This window comes from Tinamus guttatus, unplaced genomic scaffold, assembly GCF_059628265.1.
Source record: "Tinamus guttatus ecotype Peru unplaced genomic scaffold, ASM5962826v1 Tinamus_guttatus_pri_ptg000125l, whole genome shotgun sequence".
NCBI lineage: Eukaryota > Metazoa > Chordata > Aves > Tinamiformes > Tinamidae > Tinamus > Tinamus guttatus.
Window position 1 is genome coordinate 1,252,301 of NW_028288659.1, and position 25,825 is coordinate 1,278,125.

At 44.6% G+C, this 25,825-nt stretch overlaps 1 protein-coding gene across 1 annotated transcript in view; it reads left to right on the plus strand.

Annotated features, from left to right (window-relative positions):
* Nucleotides 1-7,506: 7,506 nt before the first annotated feature.
* The window catches only part of TMTC1 (transmembrane O-mannosyltransferase targeting cadherins 1), a 130,628-nt gene continuing 112,309 nt past the window's right edge, over nucleotides 7,507-25,825 (plus strand). Inside the window, exons 1-5 of the mRNA XM_088521558.1 lie at nucleotides 7,507-7,844; nucleotides 18,616-18,793; nucleotides 20,544-20,617; nucleotides 21,820-21,996; nucleotides 23,627-23,839. Coding sequence (XP_088377684.1) covers nucleotides 7,507-7,844; nucleotides 18,616-18,793; nucleotides 20,544-20,617; nucleotides 21,820-21,996; nucleotides 23,627-23,839 — 980 coding nt within the window. The remainder of the gene's footprint in view (nucleotides 7,845-18,615; nucleotides 18,794-20,543; nucleotides 20,618-21,819; nucleotides 21,997-23,626; nucleotides 23,840-25,825) is intronic.

Sequence of the window (25,825 nt, forward strand, 5' to 3'; positions counted from 1 at the left end):
AAAAGAGAGGGAAGGGATCATTGAAAGGTATTCCAATAATTCTTGTCTGCTTCTTTCCCCTCTCACCTCCTGAACTTGACACTGAATTGCAGGGCTGTTTTGCTTAATAGAATTTGATTTCTTATGTGCTGTAATTTCTTTCTTGGACCAATGACCAGACCAATTCACATTCCCGTGGATGGGCTAGGGTTCTGATGCACATTATTTGTTTCATTTGAAAAGCCGTACCGAAAGCTTTATTGCTTTGATTTTGGCTGAACTATTGGCTGTCTTTGACTCTCAGTCATCTGGTGAGAACAGCATGGTGATGACTGAGGTGAAAAGCAGGCCTGAGTAAGAGCTTCCCAGCTAGTGGACGGGGCTGTTTTAATTGTGCCTGAAAACGTACCTTTGTTTTAAAGCAGCTAGAGCTGCTCTATGCACCTTGGTTTAAGAGCTCTATGAGAACAGGCAGTGTCCAGAGTGGCTGCTCGATTTGTTGTTTTATCAGGAGTGTTTGTTCAATATCATTACTGCAAAGCTGAGCATGGTAAAATAAAACCGTATCTGCCTGCAGAAATAAAATCCCCAAAAGTCACCTGTGAAGGAATATGACATTTTGCTTTCTTGCTAGCTTTTATGGAAGCTTTCACCTTCAAATTACGGGGACTCCATATGGCTTGTTCTACACTATAGATTTTAATATTATTATTAAAATTTATTTTGGCTGTTGCTAATCACAGTGATATGAATACATTATCACGCAGAGAACAGTCTCGACTTAACTTGGTGCAGATTTATATATTCATAATTTTTACATCTTAAACCCAAACATTAAAAAACTGAAGAAAGGCAAGAAAGACAATTCTACCTACTGGCTTCTACTTCAACATGATGAAATTGAGCTTGCTTGGTAGTCAGTGCATAAGTGTAGAGATTTTCTAATTTTATCTGGTTATCTGATTTTATCAGACAACATGCAGAGATTTCAATGGAAACTAGACACGATAGAAAGATGTTATGAATCAGTCAGTCACTCTTAGGGCATAGCTGCTACTGAGTTCCAGCTTAGAGATGCCCATAGAACAAAACCAACTGAACAAGAATAAGAAACAAACTAGGTGTCTTTAACCTCTCTGATTATTTCAATATGAAAGCTTCCAAGAGATGATTATGCTGAGGAATACACAGCCAATTAATTCTGAAGTCTGAATATAGAGTAAATTTAAACTGATCCAGATCAGTCCTCAGATAAAAATGCCTACTTTCTCCCACTGAAATCAGATTCTTCTTCAGAATCCAAAGGCTCCACACAACAGTGGTGTCAATTCCAACCTCCACATGTCAACCGGAGAGCTGTGTCTGAACCAAATCTTTCTTATGTTATATTTGACTCCAGCACTCTTAACAAGTTCAACAGCCAACTTTACAGCCACGGTGCAACTTTCATGTGTCCTTGAATCATCTTGTAGGAAACATAAGGTTTCTGAAATAATGCACGACAGGTGCCTAACAAAACCTCAGCAATTTCCAGTGACAGTATGAGATTTGGGTAGCATTTGTACTTCTGAAACATGTCCTACTGGTGTCCAATTTCCTAATGTTCATTTCTTGAGAAAGCTGTCCTTTTAAAACAACTTTTTTCCATCAAGAGCTCCAGATCAAACAGCATCACATTCATTTGAGCTGCACGTACTCAGAAACATCCTTCCAGGTACCATAAAAATACATCCCAGGCATTGCAAAGGAAAAAAATATCGGGCCATCTGAGAGTCCCTGATTTGTTCAGACAAAAAAAAGAGACTGTTCTGAGTTGATTTTTTTCATTTTTGTGGTTCTGAGCCATTATCTGGTTTCCATGAAGTTCATAAAAATCCAGCTTAGACTGTGTTATACCTGATCAACATTAAATAGACGCATGACGTAAGTGACAACTCTTATGGCTCAGGCCCTACACACTGCATTTTTTCCTTGCTCTGGTGTTGTTAAAAAGATCTTTCAGACAAGAGGGTGGCTGAGAACTCATTTGACTTTGGAAAATTTCTGCAGTGCTTTTTTCTCCTTTTCTTCAGGATGCAAAGCAAAGCATCCTGAAGAAATCAAACGCCCACAAATGCACAGGAAAAATACTAATCCCCTCAGCTGACAATTGAATCCACTAGAGTGAAATACTTCAGTGGGCTGCGCCATATTCTTCATTTATTTTGTATATGAAGGATTCCATTATTCCCATCACTGGGAATTTTACCCCCTTTCTTTTGTCCCTGACCTTTAAACTGCAAATGACAAATCCAACTCGCCTCATGTCAGTTTGCTCCATGCCTCTCCCTCCTGTTAATCGTGGTTGTTCTGTCCATCAGGGCGGCTACAATCCTGACCATAGACTAAGGCTTGAACTGGGTCTCTTCAAAGGCAGAAAATACATTTGTCATGTGAGCTTAAAAAGAGATTCCCCCTAATCCAGTAACAACTATGGCAAGCTTTTCTCAGTGTGAAACCTCTCACTTTATACAAGCATATGAAACAGGTGAGGAATGGCTCTAAAAATGGGTCACAGAGGATTCTATGTTGCTTAGCATATGTGTTGGTGACGGGGATGTGCGTCCACAGGGATCTGCCAAGGAGTTTGTATCACCTGATATTTTCTTGTTGCTATTAATGTGTGAAAACTAATTTGAATTCTCAAGACTGATATTTGTCTGCAATTGCCACAGGCAGAAGGTTTACTATGGTGTGATGCATTGAACTTGAAATACTACATCCCTATTGGAAATGCAAGGTCAATGTGAGGATTTTCTACTTCTCTGTCTCCTAAGGATCACAGGGCCAGAACAGAGATACTAAGGTCAAAAGGTTTTCTCTCATGCCTGTCTTTAGGTTTTCTCTCATGCCTGTGCTTTAGGTTCTTGGCCACCACTTAAAGAGCAAGCTAGAACCTAAGAACCTTGTCTGGGCTTCAAAAAGAATCTGCTAAGGATAAACTTTTTGTAGACTAAACAGATTCAGAAACAAATTGGTTTCCTAAAAAGAGAAAAGCACCATAATGAGGATTTACTTAGCTCATCCAGTAGAGATATTCATTTCAGCCTCTGCTGCAGGGCTCCAGAGTTTAAATTCCAAGTTTAAACCAAATGATGCCGCACTGAAAGGCTTGGAGGAAGTCTAGCTCACGTGGATGGCTGTCTCTCTCAATAGCTCTTCCAATCCAGAAGGCGCACTGGGTAAAAATGCTAGACTCGGTTTCAGCTTTTGCAACATCCCTTCATTTAAGATGGAAATTTCCTTCAATAGATGCCAGGACATGGTGGTTGGCTTATTCTTTAGCGTTCTTTTGTTGTTGTTATTTTTTACCATATGAACAAAATCTATCAACCAAGGATTATATGCATTGAAGATACAGTTTTATCCTGGGGCTATTGAAATGAATTGCAAAACTCTTCAGTAACTGACTACAAGCACAAATCAGTTGTATTGGTTACCAAAAGGCTTAGTTTAAGTGTAAAATTATTTGCTCAGACAGCAAGAAACTGTTTACATGTGCTACTTTGAATTTTACTTTTAGCTATGACCATATGGTAACTTAATTTTTAAATTGTATTTACCGCATTCTTGTGCTTTAATCATTCAAAGCAAAGCTAAACTGTTCAGAACTCCATGTTTAAGCTTTAAACTCAAAACTTTTGCTGGTTCTCATAGAATCATAGAATCATAGAATCATAGAATGCTTAGGGTTGGAAGGGACCTCTAGAGATCATCTAGTCCAACCCCCCTGCATACGCAGGGACACCTAGAGCACGTGGCACAGGACTGCATCCAAGCGGGTTTTGAAGATCTCCAGAGAAGGAGACTCCACAACCTCTCTGGGCAGCCTGTTCCAGTGCTCTGTCACCCTCACTGTTAAGAAATTTTTCCTTAAGTTCCTATGGAATTTTTGATGTTTCAGTTTCCGGCCATTTCCTCTAGTCCTCTAGTCTAGTTCTCACTCCCTTTGAGCTGTTGCTATCTTCAGCTAATACCAGATCAATTAGTTTTTAACACTTTGAAACATAACACTTCAAATGTGCATACTGCCTTGTACACCCTGACTTATGGTTTACTCAGTGGAGGCTACACATTTTATTTGAGGAGTAATGAGCTCTGCCCAATTAGCAGAGCAAGTTTTGTGAGCATTGCACATAATTAGCTCCAAGGTCTCGCTAGTCTTAACAGTCGTTTGTTAACAATCTTTTCATGTAGCTGGCATGAAACTTGTAAATCAAATACAAAGTAAAAAGTCAAATAACTAAAGCGCTTAAGCTACACACATGATTCCATAACTCAAATATGCTTTTGGGGAAGCTAAATTGCTTTAAATTTCAGAAGTGATGACATGGCTACTTTATGTGCAGAGAAAGAATCAAGGCTTGCTCTTAGAGCAGGGAATACTTCTTATTAGACCTGCTATTTTTGGGAGTGGCAAGGAAGTTTTGGAATGAACCATCCCTTCACGAGACTCTTCTTTTCTCTTCCTCCCCACTTATATGGGTGCTTGTATCACAGACTTAGGACCTACTATGCAACAGTTCTGGATGTGCATTTTTCTACTCTCTAAATTCTTGGGTTTTCTTGATAGTTTCTTAATAGTTGGTCTGGAATTCTAGAAATAACATCCACAATTAATCCAAAGCCTATGTCAGTGACTAATGAATGATGAGGTAATGTGGATGGAAAGGGACGGACCATGTGGCTGTATTTCAGCGGGTCATGGTGTTGAGAACAGGAGGTCGTCCTCTGTGGAGAACTAGAGCGTTACTGCATCTCTTTTAGATTCCTGCTTGGGGGAGGAAAGTGACAATCTGACTCTGGTCTGTGCTGGAGATGAGATGTGGGGACCTTTTTGGAGGATCAGTCTGCCAAGGTCCAGTTGTTTTGCTGGGTAATTTGGATTTGAGGATATTGCAACAACACTAACAAAAGTCATTTATGTTGCCTGGTCCCCACTCAGTCACTTTGCCCCTAAGACTAGTTAGACCCCTTATTGCTCATTCCATTTGTAGATTTTGCTTGGTAGACTAATTTAAGATTTCAAACATTACTTGGATTCTACTGCAAGGCACTTTCAACCTTTAAATCTTTTAAGCTGTTTCTTGCTTTTGCCAATTTTACGTTCCCCCCCCCCCCCCAGTAACTACCAACATTTAAATTTATGTCAACAAAATTTCCAATTTGACCTTTTAGGCAGCTCAGGAAGAGTGACTTTGTTTCCAGAGAGGCTGGGCACTCGCTGGCTTCAGTATTTCAATGCCTCTGGGTATCAGGCTGCTTTCCATTTATGTGCCTATGCATATACATTGGAGTCTAGCTTTATGTTCTCAAGCCTGAAGACTTTGGTGGTAATGAATACCAATACACCATAACAAATAGTTTCCCATGCTGGGGGAAACTCCGGGGAGCCGGCTGCTAAAATTCCACTTAGAGGCAAGTTTGAGTGATGGCCTTGCTTCTGCTGGAGTTTTATCCTGTCCTGGATATAAACATGCTGCCCTAGTTAACTGTTATTCTTAGCTATTATGAAAGGGCAGCTGAAAAGCCTGTTTTCTTTCTTTGGCATTTGGAAAACAAACAAAAACAAAACTAACAAACAAAAAATCCAGCTTGCTCAAAATGCCAAATATTCTGGGGAAAGCAAACATTCCTGGAGGAGGATTGCTCTGGACAGCATACAAGAACTCATCATACTTCCTCTGCTCCCTTTCCCCCCGACACACATGCATCCTCAGCAAGTTGGCTTGCACAAGCTCATGGGTGAACTCACCCATGCTCAGGGTATTTTTTCATTTCCAGAAACAAATTCAGATCATGCCATATCCAGTATATGCATTCACCTAACTTAATCTAAGCTTCTTGGTCAAGCAGTGTTATTTCTTTATTAGGTTATAAAAAGTGGGTTTATTTGAATGGTGAAAAGATTGATAGGTTTCTTGTTTTTTTCTGTTTCCTGAGAGCGCCACGGCTGCGTAACCTTTATATGTGACTGAACAGTTTAACTGAACAAGACCTTTCCTTGGGCGAGAGTTCCTGGGAGTCGCTAAGATAAGCAAGGAGCTACGTGGGAGAGGATGGGCTCCAACACGTATTCTTGAAATACTGCTTTGGAAGAGGCGGCTTTCGGGTGATTTTGGAAGGAGAGCACATGTGATGGACCAAAGTAGGGAAAACAAATTCCATGGCCTCAAAACGCCTTCTGGACATGCAGGGCATGGCATCCACACTGCTTGGGATGGATGCAGCTGCAGTGTGGATGCTATGGAGCAGTGCAGATGCCACAGAGCACTGTGGATCCTATGGAGCAGCATGGATGCTGTGGGTGTGATAGGGCAGTGTGGATGCCATGCAGCGGTGTGGATGTCATGGAGTGGCATGGATGCTGTGGGGGCTGTGGAGCTGCATAGATGTGGAGTTGTGTGGATGCTGTGGAGACTGTGGAGCAGCGTGGAAGCTGTGGAGCTGTGTGGATGCTGGGGAGCAGTGTAGAAGCTGTGGAGCTGAATGGATGCCGTGGATGCTGTGGAGCAGCGTGGATGCCGGGGAGCAATGTGAATACAGGGAGTTGAGCAGATGCTGTGTATGTGGGGAGCAGTGTGGAAACTGTGGATGCTGTGGAGCAGTGTGGATGCCAGGGAGCAGCGTAGAAGCTGTGGAGCTGAATGGATGCCGTGGATGCTGGGGAGCAGCGTGGATACTGGGAAGCAGTGTGGAAGCAGGGAGCAGCGTGGAAGTGAGGAGCAGGATGGAAGCGAGGAGCAGAAAGGAAGCTGTGGAGCTGAGTGGATGCTGTGGATGCCAGGGAGCAGCAGGGATGCCAGGGAAGCTGGGGAGCAGCATGGATGCTGTGGAGCAGTGTGGATGCCGGGGAGCAGCGTGGATGCTGTGGGTGCCGGGGAGCAGCGTGGATGCTGTGGGTGCCGGGGAGCAGCGTGGATGCTGTGGATGCCGGGGAGTAGCGTGGATGCCGGGGAGCAGCGTGGATGCTGTGGGTGCCGGGGAGCAGCGTGGATGCTGCGCGGCGCGCTCGCAGGTGAGTGCAGCGCGGAGGGACGCGGCGGGCCGGGCCGGGCCGGGCCGGGCCGGCCGTGACGGGGGTGGCCGGGGGAGGCAGAGCCCCGCGCGGGGCGGGGGTGGCCGCGCTGCAGAGGGACCGGCCGCGGCGGCAGCGGCCCCGTCGAGGCGGCGCTTCGGCCCCGGGCCGAGGTGCGGGGGGTGCCGGCGCCGCAAGGAGCATGCGTGCGGGGGGGAGGCGGAGGGAGGAGGAGGAGGGATGGCGAGGGGAGGAGGAGGAGGAGGAGGAGGGATGGCGAGGGGAGGCGGCTGCTGTTTATTCGCAGCCGGGCCGGCCGCGGCTCGGCAGAGCGCGCGCGGCCGGTCCCGCTGCCCGCGCCGCGCCATGCGGCCGCCGCGGTCCCCCCGCGCCGCGCCGCTGCCGGTACCGCTGCCGGTGCCGGTGCTGGTGCCGGAGCAGCGCCCCGGAGCGCCCGGCGCGGCCCGGCCATGGTGAGCGCCTCGGCGCGGGGCTCCCGCAGCCGGGACCGAGCGGCGCCGCCGCCGCCGCCCGCCGCGGGCTGCTCCGGGGGCGGCGGGGCCCGGGCGCCGGGACCGGTACCGGTGCTGGTGCCGGGGCTGGTGCTGGCCGGGGTCTGCGCCCTCTGCTACGGCAACTCCCTGAGGGGCGAGTTCGTGCACGACGATGTTTGGGCCATCGTGAACAACCCGGACGTGCGGGCGGGCGCGCCCGTGGCCGCCGCCTTCGCCAACGACTTCTGGGGCAAGCGCATGGCCGAGAACACGAGCCACAAGTCCTACCGGCCCCTCTGCGTGCTCTCCTTCAAGTAAGTGCCGCTGCCCTCCGCGCCCCGACGGCTCCCCGGCCGCGCGGGGCTCCGTGCCCCGGCTCCGTGATTCAGCATTTCTGCCGGGAAGCGCCGTCCCGGGCGGGCACCCCGGCCCGCGGGCTCGGCACGGAGGAGCGCCCGGCCCGAGGGAGCTGCCGCTTCCGCGCCCGCCGCGGGGAGGTGGCGCGGCGGGGGCTGCAAGGGGGACTCGGGGGCTGCAAGGGAGAATTGGGAGCTGGAAGGGAGAATTTCTGCAAGCTCTGCTAGCTGGGGAGGGTGTTCGTGCTGAATTCCCCTCCGCTTCCTCCTCCTGCTCATCCCTCCGTTCATCGCCGAGACTTTTCGCTGCCCTTAAACGATGATGCTCAAACTTCCCGGCGGCTCTTTCAAAGCAGACCCACAGTTGTTCTTCCCGGTCTTTTCCATCGTTAGGCTCCCGGGTCCGCCTCGAGGATGCCGTGTTGTTTCTCACAGCCAGCCCGGCAGCTGCAGGTCTCTCGTGTCACTTGCTGAGTTTCCAGTTGGCCGCGGCTGCTTTCGGATGTTCCCTGTGTGCAGCGCACAGAGGAGCTGAGGAGTTTCGCTGGAAAAGGAAGAGCTGCAAAGTAACTGGCAGCTGCCCTCGCTAGTCCTGCAAGGAAAGCCCAGGCCTTGCTCTCTTGCAGGGAGGAGACGCTGTTGCAGCCCCGTTGTTACCGTGCAGTTCGTGCAGCGAGCGTGTCACCCTTGCTCTAGCCCGCTCTGCCCTTGCTGTGCTCCGCTGAAATGCTAGCGATGCTCGACGTTTATCCTATTCCAGTGTGTAAAAATCATTTGCGTGAGCAGGGCCGCGCTCAGGAGCGGTGCAGCCGGGTGCAGAGGCACAGGGTGCCCTTAGCACATGGGTTTTCCCTGTAGGCGCGCAGTGAAGATGCCCATGACCAACCCGCGGCAGGCGAAGGAGCGAGTTGCATAGGGAGCAGGACGTGCAGCACGAGGAGGTGCTCCTGGTGCCAAGAACCTGATAGACTCTTTGCTTTGAGTTGCTGTTCATTAAAATACCTGATACTCATAAATAACATGAGTGGCTGCCTGAAAATAGCAGTTTTCTTTAAGGCAGGATGAGTTTGGGGAAATGCAGCATCCCTTTGGTACTCCCACGGAGCAGCTGCCGCCCCTCCTGCTGTTCAAGGCAGCCTTGGGGCACACCAGCTATCGACACCCTGCTACCCAGGGAAGCAGGAGTCAGTGGATGGCATAGCCCAGCAAAGCTAAGCCACTGACCACACAAATACTTGCAAGCTGGACTGGTCGTATACATCCTCCTTAAAAATGTTCCAAGCAGATCTCTGCAAAGAGCAGAGAGAGGGAAAGAGGCAGTGAGCGGCAGAGCTAGCTGGGCACACACAGAATGTCTTCTCCATCGTGCATCCATCCAGCCACATAGTTGGTGCGGTCGGATTAATCTGCTGTGGGTAATTGGAGAGGGGAATGGACCTGCATATATCACCCGTGCCCGCTGTGTTGGTGCTGGGTTCAGCCTCAGAGCTCAGGTTGCAGGGGTGAGGTTATCTTGTGCAAATTAGCAGAAGAATCTTAAACTTTAATAATTAAGTGGAAACTTAATAATGCAGTGGAAACTATGTGCTTTAATTCACATTTGGCATGTCCTAACTCTGAACTGACTTTGCTTTTACTATTTCCAAAAAAAATGTGTGTGTGTGTAGACTGAAGTGCTGTCTTCATCCAGACCTTTATAAAATCAGTGAGACTAATTCTGTGAACAAGACTTCATCCTCAAGTGCTTACAGTAACTGAACCTAAGCATACAGATAAAATCTGGGTCAGCACCTTAGCCTGTTGCTCGCTGGCTGGCATCATGTTTGGGATAAGGAAGGAATCATTTATCTTCCTGATCCCTGCCTGCAAAGGAAGACCGTTTCCACCAGGTCCTAAATATTCTTCGAGCCTGCTGCTTTCTCCCCTCTCTCATTCCTACCAGGAGGGCATCCAAAGAAGACCTGGATGGAGAGGATCGCCCAAGCCCAGCGCTCCCCAATAACGCACAGGGAGCTGAGCTCGTGGCTGAGCTACGTTCTGCTGGCCCGAGCTGCTGGCCCCTGCCTGCCCCGTGTGATGTTGCTGGTCGTGCTCTACAGGCAGAGGAAGGATTTACCCTGCAGGCTGTAAAATGCTCCACAGAAGTGGCCTTTTAACAAAACTGAAAGGAACGTTAATACTCTTGGTAGAGATTAGCACATCCATTTAAGAAACTTAAGAAAATGGTGTGATGCGTGCAGTGCAGGATCTTGCTGAAAATGAGGAGCAGGGACCGAGCCATTCTGCTCTCTCTCTCTTTTTTTTTTCTCCTCCTTTTACTTTCTGCTGCTAACTTTGACAGGTTAAAACCAATGCATTTTAATAGTTGTAAGATTCTTTATACTTGACTGGCAATTGTGCTGCTGTGGCATGCAATTTTCATTGCTTTGATTCTTGCTGTAATAAGACTCAGAATCTGGGTGATCTCCAAACTGCCTGTACAGAACAGATGTGAAGGGTGGGCTGAAACGTTATATCACAGATCCATCAGTCTTCCGAAACGCTGTCTTCATCTCTGCTGTTCTTTATGCCTGTGAAGATAAGAAGGACTTGCCCTGGGGACTTTTCATTTGACTGAACATATATTACATATTCTACATATTCTGGAAGTGATCTCAATTAAAAAAGAAAATTATCATCAGCCTGTCAAAAAATTCTTTAGGAGACATTGCTGAAATTCTGTAAGAGTAGCTCTGCATGCCTCCGTTATTGGAAATCTTCAATGACAGTCCTTGTTCCAACAGACTAGTGCTCTGGAGCCAAACAGTGAAAAGGGCTGGAGTATTTGACAATATTCACACAGGATGTGTTGGTATGAATGTTGAGAGGAAAATATGAGTAGCCCGTGTTACTAAAACCATTAAGCAGAACTTAAATATTCACAGAACTCCTGCATTCTTTTTTGTGTGGGCGTGAGTATCTGAGTATCAGAAGAAAAAGAAAACCCTTCTCGTGAACATGAATTCTTCAGTTGAATTTGCTTGTTGGAATTTCTGTCACCTTCTTTCTTACAGCCCATAAGCTAAGGAACAGTTAAAACCAGTTGTTTTGCAAACATTTCTCTGGTAATTGCTACAAATTCCCATCTGTGAAGGATTTGGAATGAGAGGGAATGGGGTTGTTTAGTCCTTAGGAAAAATGTAACTGTATGCCCTATCCAGTGCTGTCACTTAGCTGTTAACCTGCAGCAGCGATTTTCTACTCGGAGAAGCAATTTGATATACTTCTCTTTTAAGGAAGAAGAAAGCATTTGGTACTCAGCATATACTATTTCTTGGTGACTTACATATAAAATGTTAAGAGCAAGAAAAAGAAACTGTTACAGTTCTGTAATTCACTGCACTTTTTATATTTAAAGGAGGTGCTTTCTGGCTTACATCTTGTTTCCAATAACGAGACTTCTGTAAATCATTTATTCCCTTCATAGACCTTAAGTTATTCCCTGGCTCCGGTGGTTTTGCAAAAATATTACTCAACTGTTGAAGCAGAAGGTGAAACCCTTAGCATTACTGCCCTAATTCTGCTAGGTGTTCTCGTTCTCCTTCCCTTTCAATCCCCGTTTAGCTCGATTTTCATCACACACACACACACACAAAAAGCTCAGATAATTGGGGTTTGATGTAGTCAACATGGAAGGTTTTGCAAACCTGGAGGTTTGCAGTGATGGGGAATTTTGAGAGGAAACCCTATTGAAAGCTCCGAACACTGGATTTTAAAGACTCTTCATTAGAGCTCAGCCTCCTGGTTTTCCAGGTGGGGAGAATGAAGATCCAAGGAGAGCGGAAGCCAGGCCCACATGGCCCCTCTCATCCTGGGTTGGAGGTACTGGGTCCCAGCCCGGCAGAAGACAGATGTCAATGAGAGAGACGCTCCTGACCCCAAACGACAGCTCATGAGAGCCAAAAGACTGGGGGAAAAGGAGAAGGTTGGAACAAGTTTAGGCCACACAGTGATTACAAGGACTAGGGAGGATGGTGCTGGGCAAAGAGGCACCACTGCCCCAACTTTCAGGAGGTGGAAGTCACCGTTTGCTGGAAGTTGGCTTGGATCTGTGAGGAAAAGGGTACGAATGGGCGATCCAGGGGTGCTCGGCCTGGTGGGTGGCCATCTTGGTTCCTGAGGCTCCGGGAAGGAGAGGGGCTGGGTGACCTCTGTGCCTGGGGGAAATTAACTCTCCCCCGGTCGTACCACAAGTCCTGCCAGTGACCTGCACGCGGTCGGCTTGCAGAACCATCCTGGCAGTACTCCAATTGCTCTTTAAATAAAAGAGAAAGAAAGAAAAAAGAAGGAAATTGGGTCTGTGCTCGCCCATTCACTGCAGAATGGATGACCCGCCGGCTCAGCTGGCAGAGGCAACTAATCAGGGATGGTTTGGATAACACACATGGTTAGGAAATAAATGCTATCGTTCAGCCACAGTTCAGTATTCTGTGTGGGCGCTGCGAGCCTAATGTAAAACTCCTGGTGGGTTTGGATCAAAGCCTTAAGTGACTGCGAGCTTGGGTTAGATGTAAATATACAGCCAAAAGGAGGATTAGTTCAATAATTCACTGACATCCTTCTGATCTATCTAGCTGCTTACAGTTGATCCTTCTGTTTTTTTTCCAACTGTATCGATGCCACAAATTTCAAGGGCAGGGAGCTTAAAAAAAAAGGCAGAGGAAGAAGAAAGAGACCTTAGATTTTATTTGTTCTTGATATAATGTTGTATTACAGTTTGACATCACAAGGTAATATAGGGAGCTATAATATGTCAGGTTAAATGCACAACGCACAAGTGTTCTCTTCTCTCTGTACATCTATATTAGGGCAATATCACAACATTTAAGATTATGTCAGTATTTCTTCTCTATAGCTTAGTCTAATATTTCTACCCTAGCAATAGCAATCACTCTCCATACTGATACCGTAATACCTACCATGGAATTGATATAGGATTGTTAGAGCCATGATGGGCTAAAGTTAGAAGCAAGATGAGGATTGTGAAAAGAACCCATTGCTTTTCATTGGAATATATATGGACACGTTTCTGGAAACGTAAGTCTTCCTCCTGACCAACAACAGACCATTTTTGCTGCTGCTTGAGATCTGGGAGAGGGTGCGTGTGCCTCAAAGCCTTTCTTCCACCTCAGGGCTGGATTTTTGTTAGTGTTTTCCATTCCTAATGAACAACTGTCCTAGCTGGCTTCTTGAATACGAATCATTTCTTACTCTGTACATGCTTGAAAGAGGACAGCTGGATGGGTTAAAGCCTCCAAGTCATTCACTCACATCGCTATTAAACCCTGGGATGTATTTTACTCCGTCTGTACTTTGGGAAACTCCCCATCGGTGTGGAGCTATTCAGGACCTTCTCGTCAGGAGTTGGATGGCAAAAAGCTTTGAGAGATGGTAATTTCCTTCATCGTATTGCTGTTGCAGAGACGATGTTTAAGATAAATTTTTAAGACAAACTGTTCTTTGTTCACAGCGTGGCTAAAATGACACCTGGGTTTGTCAGCTTGGCACAGTGGTCTGGCTTTTTTATTATTATTATTTTTCTAGAGCCTTTTAATGGAGACAAATCTAAAGCTGGCCATGTGAGTAAGAAAGACATTCAATATCCTTAGCATGGAGTGCTCATCAAAACACACTTTCTAGTGTTTCACTAGAAATTTCTAACATATTTGCCATTTCCAAGGTGCTGTCCCTTCTCAGTCTAGTTGTGATTTCTTTTTTCTTTTCCTAACCATGCTGGAAAGCCATAAGCAGCTTGCGGTCCCAGCCCTTAGTAGATGGGTGCTCTTGCAAGTGATGACTCTCGTGCTCTAAGGGAATTACCCTAGCCTGGGAGTTGACACGCCTCTGTCTTCTTATCCATCCCCATCATATGATTAAGTAACAAACAATTTAAGCCTCATTTGCTATTTAATTCTGGCATATTCATAAAACCACATGCTGCTGTCCTGTGAAAAGGCTGCCAGCCCAAAGTACTGCTACACCAGGAGAGCTTTGCTGTGCTTGTGCTAGCCGTCATCTAAACATTGGTGCAAATGGGGCTTATTTTCTTTTTACTGCTATAGATTTTTCATTAATCTTTGAGTAGTTTCCATATAGAAATGTAACCATTGTTGTCACTGCTGCAGCTGGGCCATTTTTGGAGCACAAATGCTCATTTTCCCAGTGCACAACAGATGCATCCATGGAGACTATTAGAAGATCCCACCGTGCTCTGAAATCTTGCATTAGTTTACATAAACTTTTTCTTTGACATACATATCACACAATCGTAAAAGGAATGGAGGATCACAGGAAGCTTAACTGATCGTCGTGCATTAGTTTAACTCATATAAATCTGTGTGTGAGCCTGCCTCTGTAAAAACGGTGGGGTTTTTATGAGGTGTGGGATGCTCTGAGCATTTCCATTAAGTGTTACTCGCTGTAACAGATTATCATTATTATGCTGAGCATTTCTATTTCATAACATGTTTTGTTTTTGTTAGTCTGTTGAAAATAATAAAACAGATTACGCTAAACAAGAGCTGCCCAAGGATAATAACAAGGTCTATAAAAAGAGAAACTCTCCAATTATGGTTTACAGTACTATTAAATCATAAGAGGTCTTATAAAAGGTTGAATGAGTCTTTGTGCGCATTAGTGGATAAAAAGCAGTATATTGGGGCCTGGGGTGCTGGTGATTATATAACAAAACTGGCTCTGGGTTTTAAAAATGGATTTGGCTTGTGAGCCCTTACTCTTGCGGCATGGTCCCCTTTGGTTCTGGCTCTGTGAGGGTGAAGTTGGTGAATCTCATTGGTTTCCAGGGCTTTTTAGGTGAAAACCCAAGGGCATGTGTCCCTGTGTGACTTGTCTGAAGGAAGAGTTGATGCCCTTTGCTCAAGAGTAGATGAGTGCAGAGTCCAGCTCTGCAAACGCCGCAGCTTCAGCTCTGCGGATACAGGGGAAGTGCTTAGTGGGGCATGCGTATAAAAGTCATCTTTTCTTAGCCTTAACAAACTGCAAGCCTTCCTGTGGTAAGGCCTGCACCTCTTCTCTTGGTATATCTCCTGCTTTGGTAGGTAGTTTTGGCAGTGCTGGGCTTGGGTGTGATGCTGCAAACCGTGGTGCTGCCACAGCTCATTTCTCCAGAGGGGCACAGTGCTCCTTGCTCTTGTTTCTGATGTTTTTTTTTCTACTGATGATGGTTTAGGTGATGCAGCTGTAATGGAAAATGCCTGAGATATTTCCTAGCATCGAGAGACTGTTCCTTGGTATCCTTGCTCTTCCATGCTTTTCCCCGGGGGCTTTTGAGGACCTTTGCATTCTCCACTTCCCTGCAGCCCTACCACACTGTTTCCCTCCAGGGATGCTTTCTGACTACAGGATGCAACCATGCACGTGGGTGCAGTTTTTATCTGCAATTTCTTTCCTATTTAACTGCACTGTAAAACACTTGTGCCAGGCAGTGAAGGATCATATGCTGTGTTGCCAGTTACTTCAACCGTTTCTAAGCTTTTGCTGCAGAGGCAGGAAGGACCCATTCAGGTGTCTTGCCCTCCCCTAGACCCACACATGAGCTCCTCCTACGACTGTGGTCACTTGTTTCATTCGTAGAGTTAGGTTACTATTTGCAGGCACCTTTCTGGCTTGACAGACAGTTCAGGAAGTCTGGTCAGCCCAAAGCATGTGTTTTCCTAGTTGAGCTCTCTTCCAAGGCTGCAATGTTTCTATCTTTCTAACAGGTCGTGCTTCAATACACATGGATGTTACACTCTTCGTACAGAAATGGCTAAGGTTCTCTTGCTGCATGTTAGAGAAGATAATAGCTTTGGTGCCTTTTGGGCACCTGTGGGCCAGTTCAGAGAATATCAGCAAATGTCCCTTCCATGGCAGAGTGCTATGAACACTGTATTGGAGAATTGCCACTTCTTATTGATGGCTAATTTTGATATTCCTGTCTCCATTCTTCCTGCTCTGTTTGCTGAGCCATAACTGTGTGTTGCTACTGCAAGACTCTGCTAACAACATTGATACCGATAAACATAGCAAAGGTTGCATCTCTGCAAGGGTATTAAAATTTAAGAAGGGATGGGTCTTTTTGGTTGATTTGCTTACTGCAAATAACCTCACTGCTCTGTGCAGAACGAGCTTTATTGCTGCTCTGCTTTGGAGTGAATTTGACTTTCCATAACACGCTGCCTTTTTTCCCTTGGGGTGGCTGAGGGTGCTGGGGAGCTTGGTGACATCCTTGTGACTCGGATTAGAGCTGCTTGGAGCCCTAGATTTGCTCACCACTGTTTGCCGTATAATAAACTCAGTCACTGTTAACATTTCACAATCATTCTCCTGGGATTGTTTCAGGACAAAGGAATGTTTCCTTCATTGCCATTTGCCCTAATTTCTTATGACAAAGAGCTGCCGCAGCAAAAAGAAAAAAAAAAAAAAGAAAGAAAAAAAAGACTGCTGCGAATGTGGCACCTGCACACATTCGCATTTAATGGTTACGGACCACCAAGGATGTACTCAAAACACACACAGGGGCATGCTCGTGCACAGGTTTTGCTCTCTGCTGCCAGAAGGCCTGTTCTAATATCACAACGGTGTTCAGTTTGTGTTTTGTTAGTGTTTCGCTCTGCTTTTACTTAAAAAGAATACACGGGGGAAAAGCCGTGTGGCGAGGCTGGTGCTTTTACATAGCTGTTAGTACTTTGCAAGAGGAAATTCTGGCCTCTTAGAGGCCAAGAAGGGGCATGAAGAGCACAGCCCACCTTTGGGTTCGCTGCCCTCATGGGGAGAGCTGAGGGGAGGGTCACAGGAGGGGTGACTTCCTATGAGGTCCTGATTCTTGCTCTTAGGCCTCTTTTGCCAGATGGGAAGTGATGTTCGGACATGATCCAGGTAGACAGATGATTTACATGATCCAGCTGATTTACAGCCAGAAACAATTAGTTTGTATCAAGAACTGGTCTTGCTGGCAGCCCTCACTGCTGTGAACTGGTCTTGCAGGTGGTCCTTGCTGCTGTGCACATCTGCGGGTGCCTCCGGATGAGAATTTTGTTTAGAGTGTCATTTGGAGCAGCTTGACCCCTTTTTGGGCAGGGTGGCCTGTGCTGCCCCCTCACCCCAGAGGGGTGCTCTGAAACCAAGATTTAGGCCTGGGGGTTCCCGCTGCTGCGGCGTATTTATAGCTGAAGCTTTGCCTGGGCATCTGTTCCTGTCATTTGTCGTGTTTTTACGATCTGGTTCTGGTAGAAATGAGGGAAAGTGATGTGTGCTGCAGAGCTGGAGTGGTTTGCAGGAGAAAAGGCAAATAATAATAATAAAAACCCTTCAAATATTCTTGAATCATGCAGACTGATGTCTTGTCAATGCAGTTGCGTCAACCTGTGCTTCCACATGAAAGGCCAAGTCTCGCTAAAACGGCGCTTCCCCCAAGTTCCGCCACTTCCAGCTATTGCCTCCGCAGATACTGCAGGGGAACAACCGGAGCGCACAGCGAGACTCCTGTGTTTGTAAAGAGCAAATGTTGTCCGGCCCTCACGGACCTCCGTGGGCTTGCAAAAATGGGGCTGTTTGCGGAGTGGCAACCACTCAGCGGCACTGCCGCTGAACCACGTGCATCGGGGCAAAGCTGAAACCCAAGTAACAACGGGAGGAGGGGTTGCTATTCCTCCTAGGTGCTTAAATCTACATGCCAAATAATTGCATTGATCTTCTTTACTGGTTGTATTTATTTTTCTTTTAAGCGTGCTTTAGCATTAATAGTCCCAATTTCTGTGTTCGTATATGAAGTCTTCCTTATGTAGAGACTTCAAGTATATAGAGATTTGTCCCAATATACAGCTGTGGTTAATTCTAAAAGAGACAAGTTATCTTCCACTGCTCCTAAAGCAAAGCCTGTCAGCAGCTGTTAAGCAAGTTGGCTGTAAAAAACAGCGACCACAAAAATGTGTGAATGCATGTTGTGGATTAAATGTTGTAACAGTTACTTGTTTATTTTCTTCTTATGGCAGCCACAAATAATGAACCCTAATTGTCTCATCAAGATTGAGCCTGAAGAGATGTTAGCCAGCCTAAGTCATCGCTGTACTTACCGTAAAACTGATGCTGACTATTAAAGCAGCTTGGTTGCATAGACCCGATTTCAGTAAAGCACTTAGATAAATGCTTAGCCTTCAGTACGTGAAAGTGTTTAGAAAGTTAAACGGGAATAAATGTGCCTGTAACTTCAGGCATATGCTCCAGCGCTCTGCTGAATCCTTGGTGTTCACGAGCAAACCATCTATTCCATGGCAGAAAATAACTACCCGCGTTGTAAAGCTGCCACGTGGCTGAAGCTGCTGCGCGAGGTGCCAGCAGAGAAATAGGACAAGTAGGACAAGTGCGGCGCTTCTAACACTGGGCTGTGTTATTGCCTGCCACAGAAGCACAAATATAGCTTAACGGCAGTAAACTCAATGGGACGGCACGAGCCTCTCCCATCTCCGTGTCGTGGAGTTTGCCAAATTCAGCCACGTATTTTAAAAGGAGAACTGGGGAAGTGGTTTCTTTTTAATCAGATAAACCAGTAGTTCAGAGTAATTTTCCCTAATTAGTTTAAGAGCACTTGCATTAGAAGACTGCAAACAAGGCAAAAAAAGGAAGACGGAGTATTTGAAAGTTGTCCTGCCGTTACAAGGTCGAGTTATGGTTCTATTTTGTTTTCTTACAGGCTAAACATATTATTGGCTGGAATGAACCCCTTCTACTTCCACGCAGTGAATGTAATTTTACACTGTCTGGTGACTCTTGTGCTGATGTACACTTGTGACAAAGCCGTGTTCAAGGACTGTCGCCTTGCTTTTGTCACAGCACTGCTCTTTGCTGTGCATCCCATTCACACCGAGGCTGTAAGTATGTGACAGAGAGGCTAAAAATATATGTATACTATAAAAAAAAACAAACAAACTTGGAAACTTACAGAATGTGGAACATGTGATATTTGCTTAGAGAGTCAAAGGTGAAAGCATGCTCTATTTTAAATAATTGTTAGGAATCACTGAAAAAAAAAAAGGAGTGTATTAATACTTGCCATTTCTCTGCTCTGGTGCTAAATTCTAGTCGACAGTCCCCATCAGTGATGCTAGGAGGGAATGGGCAGTTATTTGGATGACAAAAGTGCAGAGTCCAACTGTCTCTTCAAACCGAAGCGCTTGGTGAGGCAGCCAGCTCCTGCTGAGACAGTGTTTCACGCCTTGACTCTGTCTCCGTAGTCCTCAGTTTAAGGGAGAAAAAGCAAGGGGAGCATTAGTGTGTATTGTGGACAAGATCGCTTAGATGTGATATGACCCATGGATTAATTTATATTGCTCTCAATTAAAAGCTAGGAATATTATCCTCCGAAAAAGCTGTTAGTTTAATACAAAACATGGCAAGTTTACAGTGCAATAGCTCATATAGGGCTCTTTTCTTTTTATTATATCTGTTTATATTTTAATTTTGTATTATCTTTTTATTCTTTATTCTTTTTATTAGAAGAAAATATTCGAAGACTTAGTCATTCCAAAAGTACAGTCTGTTAGTAGCTTTGAGAGTTACTTTTGTAGATAAAGGAGAGTCTTACTGTCTCTGAAAAGAACATGTGATGTCTAGCTATCTCTCCTTTAAAAATAAATGCATTTTTAACCTAAGACACTACTGCCATCATAGTGTCTTGTTACAATCCTTTTTAAATTAGTGAGTGAAATGACTCCCCTGGCTGAGAACTTTTGAGGAGAGATTACCTAAATAAGGAAAAGCCCTGAGCTTTACAGTTACTCCCTGCACTGTCTTGTGTGAATTAATCAGCAAGAGTCCTTTGGATAATACAGCGTTATAACACATGGGAGGTTTCAGAAGAGGCACCCTTTGAATTTGTTTTTGTCTATGTCAGAACTTAAAAAGGTTAAAGCAAATGCCAGAGCGCTGAGGATAGCTTAATTGTGTAATCTCAAAAGAGGCAAAATTTCAAAGGGCCTTTTGTTTGCTCTGTGTACAACTTCTAAATCTTTACGACATGAAATATTGAAATATTTCGTAATAAGAATGTCTATATGTTCTTGTTCAGTATTATATTTCTTACATAAAAGAATTCATCAATTAGTAGCAAGACAAACTCTCCTAAAATAGATAGTTCAGAAAAAATACAGGAAGAATAAATTATATAGCACTCTATTACTTTTTAATGAGAAGTTTGTTAAAATATTAATTAGTAAGTCTTTCCTATATCCTACATCTACTCCAAAGACTTGTTCTTTCATAGTCTTTAACATATCTCAGTTCTGGGAGTTAAGACGTATCTCATTTGAGCCTTACTATGTAAAATAAAAACAGATTCTTTCCCAAATGGAATCGCTCTGTGTAATTTTATTAGTATCTTAAAAATAGCATAAAGAATGACTTAATTGTTGGATTACTCGTTTGTTTTATCAAGGGGGAAATGCAGCAGACAAAACAGCATATCCTACACTAGCCAAGTAATGTTTCAATATGAGGGAAGATAACACTTAAAAAAAAATAACCCTTGCTACAACCAGTTGGCATGAATCATTGCAACAGATACTGAATATAGCTGTCTTTTTAATGCCTGCTTTTACATCTGTGTGCTTCTCTTCCTCTTAGGTAACAGGTATTGTAGGCAGAGCAGATGTCTTGGCCTGCCTACTCTTTCTGTTGGCTTTTCTCTCCTATAATAGGTATGGATCTAAGTTTGTTATATGATGAGATGCTCTGGCTTGACGAGAATAATCTGTCAGTTTTGGTTAACATTGACAGAGTTGCTTTGCCCAGTACTGTAGTGTGTTGAAGTGCTCTGGTTCCCGCTTCCCCTCGCGTGCCAAATAAGTATTGCTTGTAAAACTGAACAAACACGAGAAGAGAACCCAATGTTTGAGATGCCCTTGTCTGCTGATATTTTTAACTGGCGATGCACCAGACAGGTTTGTGGAGCTAGACCTAAAATTATAAAGAAATGTTTCAACTAAAGGCAAATTATATGCCTGGAGTGAAGAACAGTAACACATCTGCTTTCAAAATACATGTTGTGACTATGGGACTCTGAAATATCCTGTCTCGTCAGAACTGTGAGAACATGAGGGTTATCACAGTGGTTCTTTTCAGTTCAAAACCACTGTTCTGTTCACTGGTATGCATCCTAAAACTGTACCTGAAAAGGTATAAATTAAGATGTAGCTTTAATGTGGTACATGGCATTTCAGATCCTTTCATAGAGTTACTTCATTTAGGAATTGCACAGTGTCAACATGGTTGCATGGAAAAATAATGCCCCTTATACCCTTCCTAGGGTGTTAGAGATATATATACATATATATATATACACCTCCCCCCCATACATATATATGTATATCTCTAACACTGTTTATCAGAAGGTTTCAAAGGAGGAAAATTGCTTGTCACCCCTGTGGGGTTTGTTACTTTGTTTTTGTTTGTCTTTGATTCTTTCCTTTTCTTTCTTTACTTCTTCCTTCTCATACAGTTTAGTGATGAGTTTTGTAATGATTAGGACACATCTAACCAAGAGAAGCACGAGTGGGATAAAGGGATTTTTACTTGTATGGTGCATATTGCCACATAAGTAAATCTAAGCACGTGTGTTCTATATGATGGAAAGCAGCTGTTTTTCTGTCCCTTCTGTCTTTCTACTTATTCTGCCTTCCTCTTCTTTGCTTGTTTTTTTCCTTCTCAGAATCTTGTTGCATCTCTGTTAATTATGCCTTAGTGCCTAAAACTTTTCTTTCATTTCTCTGTGAACAGTAGATTATTCACATCACTTATTATCATAGCCTTAAGAAATTAAGGAAAAGTGCCTCAGTATTTGTGTGAATGCAGTAAATATGAAACTAATAGTTGAAGAGTTTATCTCACATCTGTTTTTCAGGAGCGTGGATCAGCTTTATGTTGGGGAACATTTCCCTCCCACTGCCTCCCCATTCTTTTTGCTGCTTAGTTTATTTCTTGGGACGTGTGCAATGCTGGTGAAAGAAACCGGAGTCACCGTGTTTGGCGTGTGCTTGGTTTACGACTTCTTTTCCCTGTCCTGCAATGGACTCAAACTGTAAGTCACTTTCTATATTTGCTGCTGTTTTCAAGTGTTACCACCTGTAGGTACAAAATATATTACTGTTTTTATATAGCACAGTGGGACATAGTCTTACCCTGCTGAATTACATGGCATGTTTGACAAATTTGGAAGACATCAAGATTTCATTTTATAGACCTTTTTGTTATATACCTATTCTATATACCTTTTTGTTATATACATATTCTATACATCTTTTTGTTACTTTGTCCCTGCCTGATACTTTTGCTGGATAAGCAGACCAGATTATTAAATGTTTCTCACTTACGGAGAGCTCCGGTAAGTCTGACAACTTTTCCCTATGACTTTTCACTGAAGGCATCAACATCTAAGAAATCCTGTAACTTAAAGTCTTCCATTAGCAGTATCTACGTAATTATTCAGTCACGACGAGAGTCATCAAAACATGATAGGAATGTAGTAGTAAAATTGAGTTTGATCATTTCTGTCCCTATATAAAAAAAGGGGAGGTATCCAGTCAGTTTTGGAATAACTGGAATAATTAGTAACTATCAGCAGTCACTGGAGGAAAAATCAAATACTGTCAAGACTGTATCACTCACCCGCTTAGTCTCAGGAGTAATTATGCCTGCTTTCTGTGTGCCCTGTCTTCCCTCCGGATCCTAGCAGGGTTTGGACCAAAACTCAGGCCTCTGCCTCTAGCTCCTTTTGCAGCAGCAGCAATTGGAGGGCAGGGAAAACAGATTGGGAGAGGATTTTTTCTGGTCTGGCTAGATAAATAATTCCTAATCATGTAAACAGTGGGCAAGTGGCCAGTGAGGAATTTTCCGGGGCCTAACTGCCAGGACACTCGTGCTCATGTTTACAGAGCGTCAGGCTTACAGGTGTTCCAGGAGCTGTCTGACTGACCGAAGGTAACAGAAATTCTAATTAGTCAGGGGAAACCCTGTGCATTCCTCCTTTCTGTGCCTCCTCTCAGTATCTCCCTCTCCTTAGGGTCACGTTCTAGCAGCCTCTTCAAGGCTTTTCCTTGCTTCAGTGACATCCAGTAGCCCAGCCTTAGCAGTGTATTTAGCTTGCAGGAGTAAGGCTCTGTGGTCCAGATGTGCTGGCTCTAAATATCCGCGCTAATGGTGTGTATCACGCGCTTTGCTATCTATTTGTGGTGCTCAAGATTTTATGGTTCATTTTTAAGGGGCAACAGAAAACATGCAGCCTTCTGTGTGCTGCTAAACCTCATGTCCTTCAGTTCCTTCCTCCAGCCTGTCATTTTTCCAGATTCTTTTTTCGTTGATATTGTTTAAACAAGGCAGAAAACTACTTTTTTGGTGCAGAAATGGACCAGTTTAGAATTACAGTGGGTTCTTCCACACTCCTCTCCCCGTCACGCTGGGCTTTGGAGAGCACCTTTTGCACCAGAGGGCTCCTCTTCTGGTCTCTAGTTAGAAACCGATAAATTCTGTCTTTCCAGCACATAGAGGCTTCATGTTTTGGAGTAAATAAAAAACTGGCTGAAGTCAGGTGTGCTGGTTGCCTAGCACGCAGTGCTTTGGATGAGTAAACCCGTGAAGTAAAGACGAGACGCTAACCAGCCTCTCTTCTTTCTCCCTCCTTCCCCTCCCTGCTGGATCCCCCGTGTGGTCAGGAGGAACGGAGGGATGCACCAGAGGCCTGCCCGGCAGCCCGCGGCCGCCCCGTCGGCCTCGCCGCCGGCGCCTGCGTCGGCCCGCGAGAACGGGAAGCACCAGCGGGGCTTTGCCCACCGCGGCGCCTGGAACTCCTGCCACGCCGCGGCGCCCGGCGAGCCGCGCTCCGGCGGCCTCTCCGTGCCCAGCAGAGCCATGTGGGCCATTCGCAGGTACTGCCGGCTACCAGCCGCTCCCTTTTCCTTTCCTTCTTTTTTTTTTAATTGTCTCCTACTTGGTATTTTGCGCATTCAGGAACATTTGATTTGCCCAGGTCTTGTAACGGTGACCGTGCACGAGCTGCCCTGTGGCCCCTGCCCAGCCTGCCTGGGGCTGGGCAATGGCCTTTCTTCTCGCTTGGCTCTCAGGCTTGGCTGGAGGTCACGGTGTCTTTCTCTAACTCTGAGGCTCCCTGAGAGACTGTGTGAAACTGGCATGTGAATTTAACCCAAGTGGGAAGTGCAGTCAACCTGCAGGATGTACAGGTAGGTGTAATAGCTACAGATATTTGGAAGGAAATAATTTTATACTGCACTGCCTTTTCAAAAAAAAAAAAAAAAAACACATCCAAGGCAGCTTCTTGACAACAAGCACTTACCCAAAGCCTAATGAATGCAGAATCAAAGTGTTCTGGCCATACTGCCATCACACTGAGACCTTCTGGAGTTCTCTCTGAAACCTAACAAGGATTTTGTCAATATGTCTCTGGAGGAATCCGTGTCCTTTTTGGGTTTCTTTTCCGGAGCCATTCTCTTTCTGATGGAGTTCCTTCCTTCGAAAAGCACAGTTCACTGTTGATATCCAAGTGATGTCCTCATTGTCTGTTTTGAGTGTCTTCAAGTATTTCACATTATTCAGTTTTTGAAGAGCCACCTAACTCCAGCAAGCTGATGAGCTTCAGTTATTCCTCCTTCTAGACACACCATACTGCAGGGTGGCGATATCTGCAGGTTGAAGTGCTGCTGTCTCCGTGAAAAATATGTCAGCTTTTAGAATCAGCAGAAAGCTTTGCTGCTCGTTTTTGGTTTTAATTACAAAACAGTTATGATTTCAGTTGGAGACCTGTGACTGTGAGTTGCTCCACACTACCTGTTCCTTGGTGAAAGTTCCCTGAATAAATCAGAGATTATCTCTTGCAGCTCTTTAGCTACAGATTATCTATTGCAGTTCCTTATCTACAGTTCGTGGAACAGTTGGCACCTGAACAGGCCCCATATAGAGGCCTAGGAAAGTCTAAGATGTTTTACCTCCTACATAATATTCCTTACTAAACAATTCAGTGATTTCTTTATTTTGTTCTTTTTAAATAATTTTCTTGCTGCATCAATATTGATTGTATATAGCCTGTTATATGAAACCTACCTATTACTTGTCAGATCATGAAATATGCTTTGTCTCTATGTAGTTAAATGGTTCAACACACTCAAGAACTTCCAAGCTGCAAAATGATGGCCCGTATATTTTGTTTCATTAGTCTGACTCGAGTATCGTTTGTTTTATTTTGTTTTGTTTTATTTTGTTTTATTTTGTTTTGTTTTATTTTGTTATTTTATTTTACTTTATTTTATTTTATTTTATTTTAGTTTTTGGTTTTGTTTTTAACAAGGAACTGAGTGGCTTTGCTGAGGCTGCTGCATCTGTGTGTGGGAACCCATGACAGAAAAGTGAAGAGGAGGTCAAGACTTTTCAGAGTGGCTGAGTGCCAGCTGCTCCAGCACTGAGACTCATTTGGCATTTGGAAGCAGCTTCTATTTTTTTTTTTTAATTTAATTTTTTTCCTATATCCCCAAACGAATAGAGTAATTAGATAAGCCTGGGTGACAGCAGTTCTTTCTGATATTCCAGGCCAGGATGGGCTGTCTAAATGCATCTTTTAATATCTTGCCTCTTAATTTTAGTATCTGATCATTATTCTAGGAGTAATTTGAGCTTAGTCAGTGGAGCAGTGGCTGTTCCTGACCTTCGTTCTCTCCCTACTTCTTTGGAAGTTTTTTTTTTAATCTCTATGATTTGTAGTTGTTTCCTTTTTCCATGACAGATATTATAATGGAGGGTGTCCATATGAAAAATGTCTTCTGGCTTGCTCCATCTTCTCATTCCTTGTTTCATTTACCCCTCTCCCTTCTCTTTACCCTACTCCTTCTTTCCCTGGCTTTGCT